Here is a 19,107-nt window from a genome sequence, read left to right as displayed (position 1 = left end):
TTTATAGAAAAACACAAAGTTACCAAAATATTATAAATTACTCTCTCTTTTATCCTCACTATTTACTCAACTCTGGCTCCATCACTGTTGAACTGAGATCTATTCAATCATTTTAATCTATGGCCTTTTAAAAAATACTTTTAAGCACGACTGGTTCTTATGAGTCGAGTGCAATGTTCGTGGCATTTGCCGTATTATGATCAGCCATAATATCTCTGATATTTATGATTTACGGTAAGTGAATTTTGTTCGACTGTTTCTAAAAATGGTATTTTAGATCTAGTCATATTTGCAGTCTGTCATTAGGTCTTAATTTAGTGTTTAAGTATATCATCTTTGTTTTGTTTCTTATATTTCTATTCCTATTGATTCGTGTCATTTGCCGTATGATGATCAGTCAGAATTGTTGTTCATTGAAAATATCTTTGATAATTATGATTTCACTTTCGTCTCTCGGTTTACATAGTATACAGAATCCCACTATAAGCATAAATTCCGATTGCGTTACGTCGTCAAATGTAAATTAGCATTTCCCGAAGACGAACGGAAAACGGCGGGCGATTCGAAAGAAGAAAGGAGATCATTTCTAAGGTGAAAAAGTCTTTCAAACTTAACACGGTATCTTTCATAAGAACCATTGTTTTCCATATTTATTCACTCTTTTCTATAAATCAAAACCGTTAGTATTATTTTAATAACTGCTTATTTTGAGTAAGAAGGCGTCTTTAACAACCCTTAATTGTTATAATTACGTCAATCCTGTTTGTCTTATCATCCCTCGTATATGACCGACTGCATAAACAAATAAAATGTTTCATTTTGTTCATATTTTCTATTGTTCCTTCTTGTTGAATGTATATAAAGACAACAACCTTCTCACTTGCATTCAAATTGCTAACAAGGTGCCTCGTAACTTTTTACTCCGATATTCATCTGTAGTCAGTTAGTCATGTGGCCGCGAAAACAGACTTCTTTTGTATTCTGAAATGTCATAGAAAACGCTTAACAGTTTTTCCAAATCTTATCAATAATACACCAAAAACTATAAAACACTGATTTAAGCCGCTTTATTTGAACTAATCTGGTAAAATATGTCAAAATTATATTTGAAAAACAATAAGATCAAATGCTTACTTAAGGACTATAAAGAGGGAAAATTATTAAGATACTTAAGCCAAACACAAACCGCATTGTCGGCACAACAATATTTATAAGTCAAGTTTACAGAAATTTCGGGGCAAGTAAACCGTATGATCAAAGTCCTTTGAATATCCCACTGCTTTTTTAATCGAAAAAAATACATGTAAGCAATATTATGAAGAATGAAAGTGATACAAACATTGTATATAAAAAAAACAGTAAACTATTCATTGTTTGCAGGTTTTTGTAATCACGGTTATTTTAGATATGATACATTTGAATCATTATCGCCTAGACCAGTCCATGTCGTGAAATAATAATCGTCTCTGTTTAGTCTTTTGTCCAGCCAACTGCCTTTAGCCGGAAATCCATTGTTATAAACAACTTTCCCACCAGATAAATAAGCTCCCCACCAACCAAATGTTCCAGATGTTATAACAACATTTTTGCACGATATCAATAATGCAAAATCGTCTATGGCTTCCCTAAATGGGCTGAAAACAACGTTTTCACCTTTTATATATTCTTTACACCACGACATGTCGTCGGACAAAATAACAAATGTGATATTTTTAAATGAACTTAGAAAATAGTTCATAGACGCATTTATGAACCTATAGTCAATTGGATTATACCCAAGTTTGATGTTTTTCAGTTTCAAAAAATCTCCTCTTCGTACATGCATACATACAATTTCGTCGTCTGAAAATATAAAAAAAACATAAAAGATATGTTTCAATTGATATTCTGTATGATTCAAATTCAGAAAGTATTTAATTATTAATTTAAAACCTCAGAATACGTTACTTTTTCTGTTTAGTTGACATTGAAATGCAAGATGTTTTTTAAAATAAAATAAACAAATAAATGAGGCCATACGGTTTAACCAACTTTCTAAACATAAAGTATCCAATCAAAATGAAAATTCATCAATAACAGATTTCGAAAACAAGCAGGTGAAAGCCAACTTACATGGTGAAATTGACCGTAATAGATTTTGCGCACGCATTCGTTTTTCCAACTTCATCTTAAACAATTCATGAATGATATCGTCTGAAGTATCAAAATAACGAAATGATTGTAAATAGCCTGTAATGGTCCAGTTCATATTCTCGTCGATATCTTCGATTTCATTAAGATACTTCCCAAAACCTTGTTCCTTCACTTCAGTTTGGTGAATAGGTTTTGAAACCTCAGTTAAAGTTGGCAAGTTAAACCATTTATTTATTGAAATTGTAGATGGTATAATTGGGATAAGTCCACGTTTTTGTGCAATTCCGAATAACGAAGCAACCTGAAACATTTGATTGCCAGTACGTCCAATTATATTTTTCATTGTGACAAAGGTACACTTATTGCATATCCATGGACATTTTTCATATGTTCCATTAAATGTACACTTTTTCGTTGTGCTGTGCTTGTGTTCCAATTTCCATGGTATGTTCATCTTTGTGAACATAAATGCTTGAAAGCAATCAACGTCTTCCGTCAGCGAATGTATTTCTGAACTTTTGTTACATGATGAAATATCACTTTTTATAACTGCATCAAAGCAACAATCCTCATTTTTAACTTTACTGTTTCTTGTTGAAGGAAAATTGACAGTGATCAAGAATAAACAAAAGTAAATTATCAAAATAATAATCAAACTTAGTGAAGCAAAACCTATCTTTATATTATTCATTATTGGTTTCACATGTCACCTCGTGCATTGGTCAGTTGATCTTAGTTATGATTACCTGCAAAAAGAGTTGATATCAATAAAATGATTTTTGTCAGCAAAACATACCAATACACATATCATATATATATGATGAAAATACCTACAGAAACAAATCCAGTATTCGAATTGATTTTAGCTATGATTACATGGAATGAAATTTGATATAAAAAATAACAATAAATAAAATAAAAATTACAATATTTATATGACAAAACTTCAGAATCAAGTCCAGTAGTCGAAAATTTAAACTTTAAGTTCAAAAACACAGGGTCAACGCCAATTGCATATAACAGTAAAATAAACATTCAAAACCTGAAACACGGAACAACAACGAACACTGCTCATACTACATACATAATATACAAAAACAAGGGATGCTTATCAGCATACTCAGGCCTTACCTATCTTATAATGGTTTGTGTCAGTTATAAAAAACACGCATAACACAATTAATGTTGCTTTCTGTCAGTTAAAAAAGTCATATCTTACATAGCTCGTGTTGTTACAGTTTTAAAACTTTTATTTTATATGGCAGACTGTGTGGTATGTTTATAGTTGCAAACAATGACTGCATCGTATCTTTATATTTTTTTTTCATTAGGTGCTCTGAATTGTATCCCTCCGTCTGCAGATAGAGTTGGGATCTCTAATCATAGAAGTACTTGGGGTTTACCTATACGTTTATTATCTTTATTAAGGATTGTTGGGATAAGAGTGAGATTTGTGCACATAAACTGGTTAAAACCCCCAGTAAATTTACATTTTACTGACCGTTCCCAGGCGGTACCTAACAATTCTTGAGAACATACCTATTTTTTTATAAACATACCTATTTTTTATATAGTATGTATGCACGGTGCTGTTTGTGGAGTTTTGTGCTGTTCTTCTATGTTTCTAGTTTGTGATTTTATTTTCTATGTCTTTGGCGTTTACCCAGTGCCACTAAACCGGGTTTATGTTTAAACTGTTTGCTACTGAGCTTGTTTCTGTAGCTTTTTGCATAAATATTGCTTTATGTCAGTTTTAATTTATAGTAATACATTGAGAAGTATACGGACAATCCCAGTAGTCGAATATTCAAAATTAAAACCTGTTAAAGGACATGGGAACAAATTACATTGACCAAGTTACACATACATATAACCACTATAAGCTCAAATTAAAACACCAGACAGACTAATAAAAAAACTTTACCTAGAATGATGGAATTACCGCCTTCGAACGGTCAGTTAATCACAAGTTCACTGGAACTCGAGTTTACTCTTGTCAAAGCATTAATTAATACTTTCTGAAAAAGAAATAAAATCCTCATCAAAGCACTAATCGACTTGAAAAAACAATAAAGAAAATTATGTATTTTTTAAGCGTATTTTCATTTAAGTTTCAGGAATAATGATGAATCATTTTAAAATGCACATACTATTTTATATAAGCCACTCATGTACTTCTAACAGGATACTCACAGCTTGTAGCTAAATAACTTTATTATAACATGCTATCATCAATATTGGCATTCGGTTTGGCCATTAAACCGTGTTCATGTTTAAAATTTATGCTACTGAGCTTGTTTCTGTAGTTTTTCGCATAAATATTGGAAACAAAGTCCGAAAACTCGTTGTAATGGTAGCTACAGGTTATCCAGACAATTTGTTTATAAATAGTGATGTGTCACCTCGTAAGCAGAGAATTTCGTTAGGAATACAGCTTGGCTTAGACCAAATTTTAGCTGTCAATGGTCATGACTGTCTTTGAGTTTTATTGACTAGAGGTGTAGTTAAGTGTCGAAGAAAAATCATTATGAAAAATGAGCATAAAATTAAACTAAAATATAGCGGAAATTAAATCGTGCATAGTGTTACTAGTTGCGCAATTGAAGACCTACAACACAACTTCCTTTATTTTTTTCGTCCATTTTTTGTAATTTGAACGTAAAAGGTTTAATTTCTAGCATACATTTTTCTCCAGCATACCCAGTAGGCCAGTTAGGCCATAGTTATTATTAGTAAGACATATTTCGGAGGCACTACATCGACCTTCAAATAAAGTGAATGGGCTTATTTGAATTTACACCTGAACAGCATTGGTGATTTGGTTCTTGATTGGCATATATCCTTTCATACATGATTTTGGATTGTGAAGACAAACTAACGAGGAAGCGAAGGAGTATTGCATGTAAAGGATTGTTTGTATAAAAAGGGAAGTAATACCACATTTTATCAAATTATTGAAATCCTAACTAAAACAAAGTAAAAACAATGTTCGTCTCAAGCTGTATCTAAACAAATATCAAATATCATCAAATGTTGAGCACTTCAATCTGGATCGGGTCGATTAATATATTGAGGCCTGATCATAATTTCGATCATCATTGTACTGGGTGACAGATGAGCCTCGAAGCAGCCACTTTTTATGTTCTGTTAATTCACTCATATAAATTGTCGTCATATGCAAATTTTTGTTTCGTGCTTCTGATTTGTGATTTTGTTTTCTGTTCTGTGTCATTATATCATCAAACGGAAAGTTTATATACACGTTCGACTACTGGGCATATTGCCTTAGTTTACCCAAATATAAAAGTTTTATAAACGTTCCGAACTAAAAGGAACTTTAATATTTATTTAACAGGCTTCCATGATTTATAGTATGGTGGCCATATCTCGTTAAAACGTTTAGGTAGTATGTCGAGACAACTTGATTGATATTGAAGAAAACAATTATTTGACAAACTATAAACTTTCATTAGGCATTCTGAGAATTAAAACAAAAGCTGTTTGCGTTTTACTCAACATTAATGATTAATTTAAAATACTGTGTATAGTATTTGTTTAGCTATGAAACATAACTTCAATTGAACGAAAGATTCACAACCAAAGCTTTTATAAAAAGAACAGGTAAGTGTGTAATACCTTGATATTTGCAGATATCCATAGATATTTTACATCAGAAAAAAGTACTTAATGATCCTTTTATTCAAAGTCTTCTTCATTAACAGTGTTTAATTTCAAATGCTATCAAATTTCATTTTTTTTATTTATTTCAACTCATTTTCGAATCAAATATATTTGAACACGAACTTTAAAATCAAACCGTACTGTTATTTTAAATTGACAATCAGTGTCTAAAGCAAATTTTATAGATTCATTTAAGGGCATATCTTTAGCTTATGTTTATACCAATTTAACATAGCGTTCACTATCCACCATTGAATTGGTTTTTATCCTTCAAAAATCTTTTAACTTTTTTCCGTTTACATTAGGTAAAACCGAGGACGGTAGTGATTTTTGTGATATTATTGATGTCGATGCTAATCTGAATAAGATGAGACAGTTCAATAAGCAAACATAATCATTAAAAATTAAAAGAAACAACACCCGACACGTTCTCCTGTTTTTGAAAAGATGTTCATAATGTATCTCCACAATGCATAGAATATGTTTAAATTACTTTTATTGGCATTGATTTCATTTAACTTAATGCGATTTATGTCGCCTTCGCTCATCGTATTTCTGATGTTTACTTTTTGAAAATCAAAAATAGGTAACGTCAATTCTACTTTTTGACATGAAATTCAAAAAGAAGTTACAAAATGGGACGTATGGTGTTATGTAGTTCAAGATGAGTATGAAGCTGAAATTCGAATTACACTACCACTAAGGTTAGACTACGTTCATTAGATTGAAAGGTTTATGTAAATTAGAAAGTCAATTAAATATTTTTTGTTGTGGAACCAATAGGAAAAGATAGTACATATGCAGAAAGTGGAAATGTGCTACCTAATATACTTTGCATGACTTTACCTAGTACAAACAGTCAAAACGTCTTTAATGAGTATCGGGTTTCATTAAATAAACTGTACACTAGCAATAAACTCTAGACAAGAAAGCAATGTTGTTCAAACAAAATGATGTTGAAAAAAAGTATAATATTATATAAAATTGCTTGGTTCTTAGTTTGAGCTCCTCATTACACTGCAGTTCTTGGCAAAAGGGAAGTTTTATAGTAAGAGTGGACTAGTTCATGTATGTGTATCTGTTTGGCAAGTAAGGAAACCTTAATGGTGATCATATACCGATTTAAAATAATATATTTGGTGTGGCATGAAAATGAAATGTTAAAGAAGTATCAAATCTGTTTTTTACGGATATTTGAAATATATATATATGTAAAAAAATGTAATTAATATATCTAAACTTTTACCATGTACATTTTCCTTGTAATTATAGTTTTTCTCATATATGGGCTCTTATCATGCGCAGTGTATATATTCATAAATATTTCATAGAAAATAATAATGTTGTCATGTAGAGGCTCCACTATCAAACACTTAAATGAGAGGAGAAAAAAACACACTCAAATACATTAATCATCCCGTCACATGTTCATTTGTGTACTTGTTTAGATTTAGAATGTTGATAGCTTATTATTGACCATAAATATCTTCTACTGTGTGTGAACTAGCTGCCATATATTCATTTGAATCTTTGTTAATATTGTTTAGAAGATAACAGCAAACAAGGGAATACTCTTAACATTGTGTTTACCATACAATTGTTTACGACCGTTGTTATTAAGACATTTTTGTATGTTAATATCCTGTCTGTAAGGTCTTGGTCACTCTTAAGTGATATTACAAGCCATATTCAGTAACCACAACATCTTTTGATGGTAGAAAGATCTTTTAAATCCTTATTATAAGTAGGAACTAAATTTGATTTCCTTGCCATTAGAAAAATATGCAATTGGATTTTTGGAATATTTCTACTTGTTTTAATGTGGTGGATAAATTTAAATGTGTATGAAAAAAAATGTAAAGTATTAAGTGGCAATATGTTAGGCCAGTGGTGGAAAGCAGGCAGAAAGGAACAAATAGATAGAGAGCAGGGCATGGTCATATCAGATCAGTGGTAAAATCATTTTAGCTCTAAATCAAGCAGATCAGATACCTTAAGTTAATCGAGTGCAATACTGCGTATTTTAACACAGGTCGAATCAATGTTGTATATGAAACTTCCAGCAAATTAATTTGAAACTTTCGAATGTCAATATTAAATCTTTGAGAAGCAAACATTGGATCAGCGTCGTCAGTTTTAAGGTTTTTGCATCTGAAAAATATGGTTTGTGTCATTCATTTTGACATACGGTTTCAATAATAACGGCAATGTATTTGCATTATATGGCTCCCGCCCAAATACACAGTATACATAAGTAACACATATGTATGAGGTAATGACATAAACAGATAAACGACACTGTCAATTTTAACAATGTTGACGTATTATAGTTAACAGTGCATATTGAAGGTCATATGTATCTGTACAATTCTAGGTATTTGTCCCTCTCTTTAAGAGAGTAGTAAAGATACATGGCAACATTTTCGAATTAAATTCACTTTTATGTTTGACATTGACAATAATATATATGTATATATCTCGTACGATATTAGAATAAAAAGGGCATGCTAGCATAAAGTGATATTGATCTTCCAGTACAGATTCGCAATACATGCATACGTGCTATTCACAAGATATGTTATAATGTCTACTTTTCTCTATCATTAAGCAATGTGAAGAGCTTCAGAATCTTGCAATGCAATTTCTAAACTTCTCTTTTAAAGTTTGAAAGTATTGATTTAAAGAAGATTTTGGGTTGGCAACACTGCGATTCCCACACATATCCAAACACATTGCTCTTTAGGATACGCTTAACATTAGTAACACAGTCTTCATAACCTGTATTGTAATAATGTCATAATTTATATGCATCTGATAAAACCATCTCGTATATCTATCTTTAGGCAACTGAGTAGCATAAACCAAAAAGTAATACATCGTTTTGCGGCATAAATGTGCATAAGATATATCCCTGTATTTCTAAGTACAGCATCATTACATGCAGTAATAAAGACATTTAAAAATCGTCTGCAAGCATACACCTGTACTGTTTCTATGCATCGTCGGTGTTTTAAGCCCCAAATTATAAACCAAAATAACATAATATATGCATTTTTTAATAACTTAAAAAAGCCTTTTATATTGCAAGGAAGATTATAAGTATTGATCATGTGTTTCCGGTACGGATAGAAAAAATCCGACCCGAGGGCACGTGCATACGCCGGTAACGAGGCTTGCCGAATTACCGGCCACGCAGCGTGCCTGAGGGTCGGATTTTTTTATCCAGACCGGAAATTTATGATTGATATATTTTCTTGCATATCTAAATTTTTCAATTTGTGGAAAAAATGACGTAGAAACAAACTTTTGTACAATTACACCAAAAAGCGCGTGCGACGTTGTTTACTGACGTCATAGAGCGCAGTTATTTTAAATAAATAAAAATAGCGTTTTTTACGATTAATATTTTCAATTTTAATTAAAAGTCTTGTAAACATATATATTTGATTGCGTTTTATTAAAATGGCATAATATATTTTTCATAAACCAAACAATAAATGAAATAAGAAGTGGCGCGTTGTTGCGCGTGACTCATCTTACATGGGGTATGTATGTGAGATGGGTTTTTCCAGCACTGGTCACATGACCGGAAACACACGTCCGGTATGCAAGAAAAATGTTGTAGGACATTAAAAATGTACTTTCGTACTTTCACCGACATTGATAATTGGTTTGGAAAATAAAATAGCGCCATAAGTAAAACAATAGACAATTTATATCTGTGTGCCATTATATGACCATTTTTCTCTTCTCGCCACCCTTCCATTACGCTTAATAAGTGGTATTTACAATAAGTAAAACAAAACTGTTTTTTAGCATTTAATTGTAAGTCAACAACAGTGCGAGAATTCAAAGCGATAATAAGCGAAGCAAATTCAACAACATCATGAAATAAATGAATTCCTCTGATATTATTTTCATATAACATTGAATATAATTCATGTGGTAATGTGTTGTTCGTTTATTCAATAGTCATACAGGGCTGTGTTACACAAAACGAGAACAACTGTCCTGAAATTAACAATAAACAATCGTAAGGCTACAATCAAATTAAATCAATCCTTCTAGAAAATAGATTATAACATTATATATACACATATGTAATTCGTAGATAAGATTTATTTCGGCAATGAGTGCAAAACATGGAAAAAAAAACATGTACAGTTAATATAAAAAATATTGCATACATCCAAATATGACTGGTCCATGCCCTGCACACCAGCACCAAGGATAACTCAAAAAGGGTCACAGAGAACCCTTATTTTTTTAAGGTCCTTAAATCCTTAGTAATGTGTCTTAATCGCAACATTATTAAAGTATTAAACAATACATAGTTGCATGATGATATCACGTCAACTTATTGCAAAAACTCAATATCTGCTTCTATTTCTTTATGCAGTTTTTTAGTTATTGCACCAGGGTGACGTCATGTACACATATGTCAATCTTAATCTCGACATTATAAAAATATTCAACAATACATATTTGTAGAAACATAATATTAACACACAAAAATGCTTGACCAATCACTTGACTACAACTTAAAATTCAGCATTACATAATTCAGCATCACATAATTCAGCATTTCAAAATTTAGCATTTCATAATTAGTCAAAGTCAGTTCTTTTTTAAATATGTTTTTATTAGACAACACTTACAGAATAATTGGTATTCTAGACACGTCTCCCCAGCATTTCTCTCAGCCATACTGGCACATCCATTCGACGTGCTGCGTTAATCTGACAAAACAAATATGTAAATGACAGTGGGTTTCTTGTCGCAAAGTTGCTGTTTTTTGCTTTGAATGTTCTAGTGGTTTGTTTGCAATATCCTGAGAAAGTCCCATCCTTTGTTTCAAAAATTTCACGTAATCTGAAGAAATCGTGTCGTAATTTCTGTCTTATTGAAATATGGAATTAATTGGTAGTTTCGGGTTTCGACTGAACATTAGTACAAACGGAAAGTTTCGTGTGGAGTCATGTTTGATGGAGTAATATGCAAAAACTAATGAAGGGAGATATTTCTTCTAATTATTTTAGGTTCCAAAGTTCTCAATATTCACAAAAGACTTATGTTATATCTTTCAGATAAACTGTTGCATTTTGGATGATATACAGTTGTTTTCATTTTTGCTATATTTAGCAAGGTGCATAATTCCTTAATCACTTCCAATTCAAAGTTGATACCTTGATCCGACAATATCTTTGAAGGGATGCCGTAAAAGTAAATGAAATTATTCAACAGTGTCTCGGCTGTCGTTTTAGCTGTTCGATTTTTTGTTGACACTGCAATAGCATACAACGTTGAATGATCTGTAATAACTAGTACATTTCTTACTCCTCCTTTGCATTCATCAACTTTGGAAACGTATGTTGTAACTAATCCTAAAGGGAATTAAGTTTCGATATGTACTTATGGTGCTCTTAAAGTCGTTGACTTGTCCACCTAGTAATTCACTTCTACAGTATATGCTGGCTGTCTTTGTAAGACTGAGTAAGTAAAAAACACGTCGTGTGAGGTACGCTCCTTTTACTCAACTATCATATATACAAAACAACGGAAGTGACGTCGACGTTATGTCCTAACGCCGCGAAGTCACGTTACGTAAGTTCGCGCGTAATGTTATACAAATACAATTTATGACACTGGCCAATAAAACCTATCTTTACCTATTGAAATTAATCTGTCCATTCCGGGTTGCCCCATGTTGTTGATTAATTCTTCTAAAACTTCTTTTCTGTAGCTGAATAGTAGTACTTAATGTTCAGTCTTCTCACCGTTTTCTTTAATTTCACGGTACAGCAAACCTCTGATCACTCGGTATTGGACGACGTTTCTCGACATTTTTAAATGATGTCTTTTATTCAAAATTAATTTCTTTATAGAAGATGTTTAGTCTATCACGACTCTAAGCAAAAATCCAATGATTGGATCTTGCCTTTGCTGATTCCTCAACTCTCTAAGTCCTTTTTTGAAATATAGCTTGACTGGCATCAGGAATATTTAAAACATCCAGAGACTTGCATGGCAAAACTTGAGCATATTGAGTTTTGATAATTGTCTTACATTTAGCTTTGACAGTACCATCTTCAATTTTACAATATTCTTCTAATTGCGATATTTGAGATGGGTATCTTGACGTCCTATCGACGTCCTTGCTTTAAGACACTGGACGATTCAATATGGTATGATTGTAGTCACTTAATGCTGAAACCAATCCGATGTCAAAATAAAAGTCAATGGATTTTTGAACATGTGCCATGCTATATTAAGCAATAAAGTAGATCGTAGTAAGATCATTACGCCCAATCAGAGCGTTGCATTGTTGTCAAACTCCGCCTACAAAGGTCACGAAAGGTCGACCGGTTCATGCAAAATGAACACAATTTTTATCGTTCAGAAAATCAAGTACGGATGTAAATATTGGCAGTTGTTTAGAAAATTTGAATAATTTGTAGAGTAATGGTTCCTGTGATTTTTTACAAAATTCTGCAACTGTTTGACAGTACACCTCTTAGTCTTTGTTGAAAAATAAAATAAAGTGAAAAATATTTCCAATTTCACCTGATTAAAAAGCAAAGCCGAGGCTGCAATCATCATTTATTTGACCTGGTACTTCCGGCGGACACTAAATATCTGTTAAGATTATAAAAGCTTGCACAAATCTCTCGCTACTTTGAAAAGGTCTCAAATCGATTAGCAATTATCATTATAAGACATACTTATTGAAAATGATCATTTTCATGATGTTAGCGTGAATATAATATGTAAACTGTTGTTGGTAGGAAAAAAAGTTAATTATGCCAATAATTTATGAAAAACATAACTGCACTAAGCTCAGTATTGTATGATTATAAATATATATTGACACTAGGCATTTAATTGACACTAAAACGTGTCAGGTTTTATTTCAATACTTAAGTGAAAAACTACAGAACCAGGTTGGTAGCAAAAAGTTTAATGGCACTGGGTAAACGCCAAAGACATAGAACAAAAAATCACAAACAGGAAACATGAAAAAACATCACAAAACTCCACAAATAGCACAATGCATATATACTATAGATAAAAATAGGTAATAACCAAAATATCCATTAGAATTATCTAGATCAGCGTAAACCTAAAGATACCATTAACACAAGCATTATCATTATACTTATAGTTACCTAATTTGGTTGTTTCGCAGTAAGAGCTGTAACTGCGTCGTAGCTTTGTAAAGTGTTTTGCACTAGGCACTTGGCACTAGGCACAATTGTATTCCTTCACCTGCAGATAGAGTTAGGATCCCGTATCATTGAAGTACTTCAGGTTTATCTTCTTAGTTTAAACATATTTTATTCATCAACGTATACACACATATTATAAATACAAAGAGAAAACACATGTACAATCTAGAAAAGGATTATAACGTAAGATGAATATATCTTAAACAGTTCTTCTCCAAACTTTAGCAGAAGTACATATTTAATGACATTTGTACAGCTTACAATGTAGATGACACAATGATATTGATATTGTTGGATTAGATCAGATGGTAGTGTTTAATGTGATTTGGCTTCATTTAATTTTAATATGAACTGCATTCGTTCCGTAAGCGAGTGTGAATGACCTGTAATCGACGTTTCCCATAATAAAACAGTGTATTTGGTTTGGAATTATCCGACTTAAGGTACGCTTAAAAACCAGAAACAGTGTCAATGTTCTGTGCTTCAGCTGGGAGACTATTACATGCTGAGAATGATGAAGGAAGGAATGAATTCATATAGAGTGACGTTTGTGTACGAATGCTAGAGAAATTAGATGCGTTTCGAAGTAATCTAGTTGATGCTCGACCTGTAATCGATGTTTCCCATAATAAAACAGAGTATTTGGATTGGAATTGTCCGACTTAAGGTACGCTTTAAAACCAGAGACAGTGTCAATGTTTTGTGCTTCAGCTGGGAGAATATTCCATGCTGAGATTGATGAAGAAAGGAATGAATTCATATAGAGTGACGTATGTGTACGAATGCTAGAGAAATTGGATGCGTTTCGAAGTAATCTAGTTGATGCTTGACCGACTGTCTGAGAAACCAAAGTTGACACATAATCAGGAGAGAGACCATTTTTCGTTTTGTAAAATAGTAAAAGCTTGTATTTTTCACGTCTTGTTTCCAAGCTCTTAAAGCCAGATTCAATGTGAAGCAGACGCAGAGAAACAAGGCGATTGCAACCAGTAACAATGAGTTTGCATTCGTTTTGAATTTTGTCAAGATCGTTTTTTTTCATACTGTGTACAATTATTCCAGATGGCATCCGCATACTCCAAGATTGGCCTTATGAAAGAAAAATAAATAACCTCCAGAGACCTCCTATCCAGTTAATAGCGTAGACGTTTCATGATGTTTACTCTAGACCAAGCTTTTTCTTTAATATAGTTAATGTGAGTATGCCAATTTCCCTCATTTCAAAGAAAAATACCCAGGTGTTTGTGAGATTCAACAAACGGGAGTTCAGTGTCAAAAATGTACACAGACGGATGAATGGGTTTGTTTCGTTTTCGAGATATGACCACTGATTCAGACTTGTTGGGATTGAACTTTACAAGCCACTTATCAGCCCAAATATATATTTTATTTATATCTGTCTGTAGTTTTAAAGCTGCAGTCTGGGAGGTGTCCACTATAACAAATAGACTTGTATCATCAGCAAATATGTTAACATTTGAGTCTATCTCGTTTACTATGTCATTTATGTATATAAGAAATAAAAGAGGACCCAAAATTGAGCCCTGGGGAACTCCAGCTTCAACTGATTTTATACCGAAGTGGCTCTCGGAATAACCACACACTGGCGCCTATTCTCTAAGTAGTTGGAAAACCAAGACTGTAAGTGACCATAAATGCCTGCCTTCTCGAATTTATATAGTAGACCACGATGCCAACTTTGTCAAATGCTTTACTTATATCAAAAAAGACAACTCGTATTTCAAGACCATTGTCGAGAGCTTGACAGAAACTATTATATAGGTAGGTAAGCTGATTGACAGTATAATCACCTGGTAGAAAGCCGGATTGGGATCGAGTAAAAAAACTGGTATCACGAAGAAAGTTGAATACATGTTTAAATATAATTCTTTCAAAGACTTTCTCCATAGTGTTCAAAAGAGAGATTGGGCGATAATTTGATGGGTTGGAAGGATCCCCTTTTTAAAGACAGCGCAAACATTTGAATATTTCCAATTAGACGGAACAATACAAGAAGTTAAAGAAGCATTGAACAATTCACACAAAGGCTGGCTAAGTTCTGAAGCAGCTTCAAGTAAAATACGATTAGCAATGCCATCAGGCCTAGATGCTTTACCAATCGAGAGACTACTTATAGCATCTTTGACTTCGGAAGGTACGATGACAATCAAATCAAGTTTAGCATCATCATTAGTTAAATCAAGTTCAGGTAATACTTGAGTTGAATCGTCAACATAGGTCTGAAGAACAAAGAAATCATGAAGGATTTCGGCCTTGCCTTGGTCGTCTGCAACGCATTGATCATCTAATGGGTTGAGTAGTGGAGGACTGCCTCGTGGTTTAACCGGAGTGATAAATGACTTAAGTGTTTTCCAGCAGTCCTTAGAACTGAGTTCACTGGATTTAAGTTTCAAAGCAAGAGAGTCAAAGTAATTCAATTTTGAACTCCGAATTAGAGCGACAACTTCGTTACGCAATTTTCGAAACTTAGTCCAATGTATTGGATTGTTAATGCGTTTAACCTTTCTATAAGCTCTTTGACGCTGTCGATTTTTTTTTATTGTCGTTATTCATCCAAGGAGGTTCAGGAGGATTGATAGTTATAACCTTGTTGGGAATACAGCTGTTGGAAATATCAACAATTGATTTAGTAAAATCAGAGGTGAACAAATCAATATTTGTTTACCTTCTTGTTTATTATTATTATTTGCTTAATTATAAAATTTAAGCTCATGCATACTTTAATACGATTTCCCTTTTACGTTTTTACTTTATTCAGGATTGTTGGGACACAAGTGAGGTTGTGCACGCAAACTGGTTTTAACCCCAAGTAAATTAACATTTTACTAACCGGTCCAGGGTAGTACCTAACAATCCTTGATAAACACACTTAGTTTTTTTACATAGTGTATATGCACTGTGTTCTTTATGGAGTTTAGCGGTGTTGTTTAATGTTGTTTTTTTGTTGTTGTTTTTTTGCATTTGTGTTTTGTGTCACCGGCGCTTATCCTGTTTGTGTTTAAACTTTCGGCTACTGAGTTTGTTCCAGTAGTTTTTCTTATAAATTGTTTGACAACGGCATACTGTTGATTAAATATGAAGCTTTGAAACACGTTACACAGTTACCATAAATGTTGATCAACAACGGCCATCTACAAATATATCACGAAAAACAATACTTTAATACCATACAACATTCAAGTCAAAGGTTGTCTATTGAAACATAGTTGAACTACTGCCATGGAATCGTATTATAAACGTTTTGTAAATGAAGCAAAATGGACGTCGATGATGGACTTACAAAGTTTGAACTGAAGGGTACATAAAGTAAACTATGATTATGAACTGCTCTTTGTGCAACCTTATACTATCATCCAAATAGGGTAGTGTCAAATGTCAATATCATGAGAAAAAAGGTTTCTTATGTTTTCACATTCTTCTGTTTTGAATATGAATTTCTATATCTATTTATTACATAAAATGCATTCAAAACAGAAATTTATTTTAATTGTTATCATAACATTATTTTTTGGAGTTATATTTGGATTGCTTAAACTAAGTTTTGATTTAGTCGGATCTAAGAAAGTTGATCACCATTCCAAAGCGTCAATACAATATTTTGATGTCTATAAACGCTTGTATAATATACAACTGTCCAGGAACCTAACTATTTCTACATATCCTGGCGCTTTGTGTGATACAAATGTGACACTTTTTGTGTTTATTGTGTCTGCCCCACAAAACATCTTAGCTCGCGAAGCAATTAGAAATACATGGGGCACAGAATGTACAAATTCGCACAAAGATGCCAGATGTGTTTTCGTCGTTGGGCGGAGTCGAAACAAATTACTGAATCGCTACATTTTGGAAGAATCTGATGTCAATAGAGATATCCTGATTGTGCCGTCTTATGATGTATATTCGAATTTAACCTTCAAAACAATGTTTGCCTTACAATGGAGTAAAATGTATTGTAATGGAAAAGTAAAGTTTCTCATGAAAACAGACGACGACATGTTTGTAAGTGTTACAAGGCTGACTGCGTACTTAAACAATGCGCCAAAACAAAGGCTGTTTATAGGGATATGTTGGGGGCCAGCTAAGCCAATTCGGAATAAGAGTTCTAAATGGTATGTTACTTGGAAACAGTACAATCACACATATTTTCCTAAAGTTTGCAGCGGGACTGGATATGTTATGTCTTACGACGTTGCACTTTCTGTCGTTCAAATATCAAGTACAGTTCCTTTTTTGTATTTAGAAGACGTCTTCGTTGCCATTTGCGCTTATAGGCAAGGAATAATTCCAAAGAACGTGCCGGGATTTTATAACTCAAAAATAGCTCTAAAATCATGCAAAGACGGCCACAAGGTTTTTACGTCACATGGACTTTCAGTATCAGAAATGTATGATGTATGGAAGAATATCGAAAATTGTAGTCCTACTGAAATAGATAAAAAAAAATCATAAACTGGATTTTTATTCAACACTCGGATTTGTGGTAACATTTACATAATAACACATATATTGTGATGCAATAAGTATTTCATTATTAAAAAATGTTTATATATTGAACTGAATTCTAGTTTAATAAAATAAAGAGTGGGAGAAAAAAGACAATATATACAGTGACAAAACGATAAAGTCTTGGGGCGATATCGGTACCTAAAATCACCGATTTGTCTGAACCAATCAACATCTGTATGTTCGGGTAAATGGATATTTATTTGTAAGATTACAGTTTACAAAAATTGTGAAGATTTAATTTAGTTATTTGTGTATTATAGGCGTTATATTTTCCCTTGAGTTTATGATAGGCAATTCAGAAAATGAATTCCTTCTGTTTCTTTTTGTATTAACCAAGTAGTAATATACACATCAAATTTCGATTTTTTGAATTTTATGTTTATTCTGTAAAATTTTGAAAACTGCAATGTTCTTAAAAATGGTGGTCATAAAAAAAGCACATTGACAACTTGAATGGTTATTTAAAAAAAGCTCGATTTGCTAATGTGCATTTTGGATGAATTCTTAGAATGAAGGCTAAGGATTCTATAGAACGGTCAAAGAAATGCCAAAATTAGGGAGCAAATACCGCATATTCGCTAATAATATGGCTAATTGAATTATAAAAATGTGAAAACTCTTTCATGGTCAATATTTAATTTAATATGTGAAGGCATCGTTATATCTTAGTCCTAAGTTAATATTAATACAGTTAAAGTGAGATACACCGTTATTCATAAAACATTCCTTTTAGACTGAACTGACTCCACTGAATATAAAGTGTGATTGTGATCTTTGCAAGGAGTTCAATGCGGTGTAATGCGCGATCACCTTCCTAGGCAACTGTGCAATTATGTTAAGATGGATAAAACACAGATCGTAAGTGACAATGTACCAGGTGATACACGAAATGCTACTATTAACTCCGTATTATGAAAACTACCATTAACTGTGACATTGACCTTTGCCTGACATTTTGCAGTAAAACTGTACAATAATTTTAAGTTTGATCGACAATTAATTGAACATGAGCTGATTAGACCTTAAACAAAACTTTGTGCTATGAATATCCTATGCACGTTTATTTACCTTCAAATTGACCTTGCGATCAGAGCTCCAATTATAGGCTCAAAATACATTTCCGTGCTGTTATACATTTATTCAGTGTTGTTTTTATGTATACAGTAAAACTGCGATCGTTCGAGGTCGCCGGGGACCGAGCCTAAACCTCGAGGGAACCGATGTTTCGAAAGACCTGATTTTTAATTCTCCTGTTTTTTATGAGATATCTTTCAGTGTATTTTAAGTTTGAAGTCGTCTGTTTACTAAGACACCGATTATGTGTTGCGTTGTGGAAATCGCTCATGCATGTATGTTCAAAGGCTGTCGTATACTAAATGTATTCTAAATATAAAATGTAAAAGAAATAACAATAAATGAATAAAATTTTATTTTTTACAAAATTGCCATATTGCAAAGCAAAGTGACAAGAAGGAATTATTTTCAGAGATTCCGATGTTAGATCGATATGGAAGTGTTTTTTTTCATATTTTTATAACTC

General features: G+C 32.7%; 2 protein-coding genes across 3 annotated transcripts; one reads left to right on the top strand and one right to left on the bottom strand.

Moving 5' to 3' along the window:
* Window positions 1-1,041: 1,041 nt before the first annotated feature.
* LOC128212144 (galactoside alpha-(1,2)-fucosyltransferase 2-like) lies at window positions 1,042-5,853 on the bottom strand. 2 transcript variants are annotated; one of them, XM_052917436.1, is made up of 4 exons: window positions 5,770-5,837; window positions 4,058-4,151; window positions 2,113-2,879; window positions 1,042-1,842 (listed from the first exon to the last, which is right to left on the bottom strand). In XM_052917436.1, exons 3-4 carry the CDS (start codon window positions 2,822-2,824, stop codon window positions 1,397-1,399), a joined length of 1,158 nt encoding a protein of 385 aa, XP_052773396.1. In that variant the 5' UTR covers window positions 2,825-2,879; window positions 4,058-4,151; window positions 5,770-5,837; the 3' UTR covers window positions 1,042-1,396. The 2 variants fall into 2 exon arrangements, with proteins under 2 accessions (XP_052773396.1, XP_052773397.1); XM_052917437.1 differs by lacking the exon at window positions 4,058-4,151 and having other exon boundaries at window positions 5,770-5,853.
* Window positions 5,854-16,441: 10,588 nt separating this feature from the next.
* Window positions 16,442-18,007, top strand: LOC128212218 (beta-1,3-galactosyltransferase 1-like). Its single transcript, XM_052917555.1, has one exon. The coding sequence runs from the start codon at window positions 16,464-16,466 to the stop codon at window positions 17,508-17,510; it is 1,047 nt and encodes a 348-aa protein (XP_052773515.1). The 5' UTR covers window positions 16,442-16,463; the 3' UTR covers window positions 17,511-18,007.
* Window positions 18,008-19,107: the final 1,100 nt, after the last annotated feature.

This window comes from Mya arenaria, chromosome 12, assembly GCF_026914265.1.
Source record: "Mya arenaria isolate MELC-2E11 chromosome 12, ASM2691426v1".
In the NCBI taxonomy this organism is placed as follows: domain Eukaryota; kingdom Metazoa; phylum Mollusca; class Bivalvia; order Myida; family Myidae; genus Mya; species Mya arenaria.
Note: the sequence above shows the minus strand (reverse complement) of the source record. Positions and strands in the feature narration are given on the sequence as shown.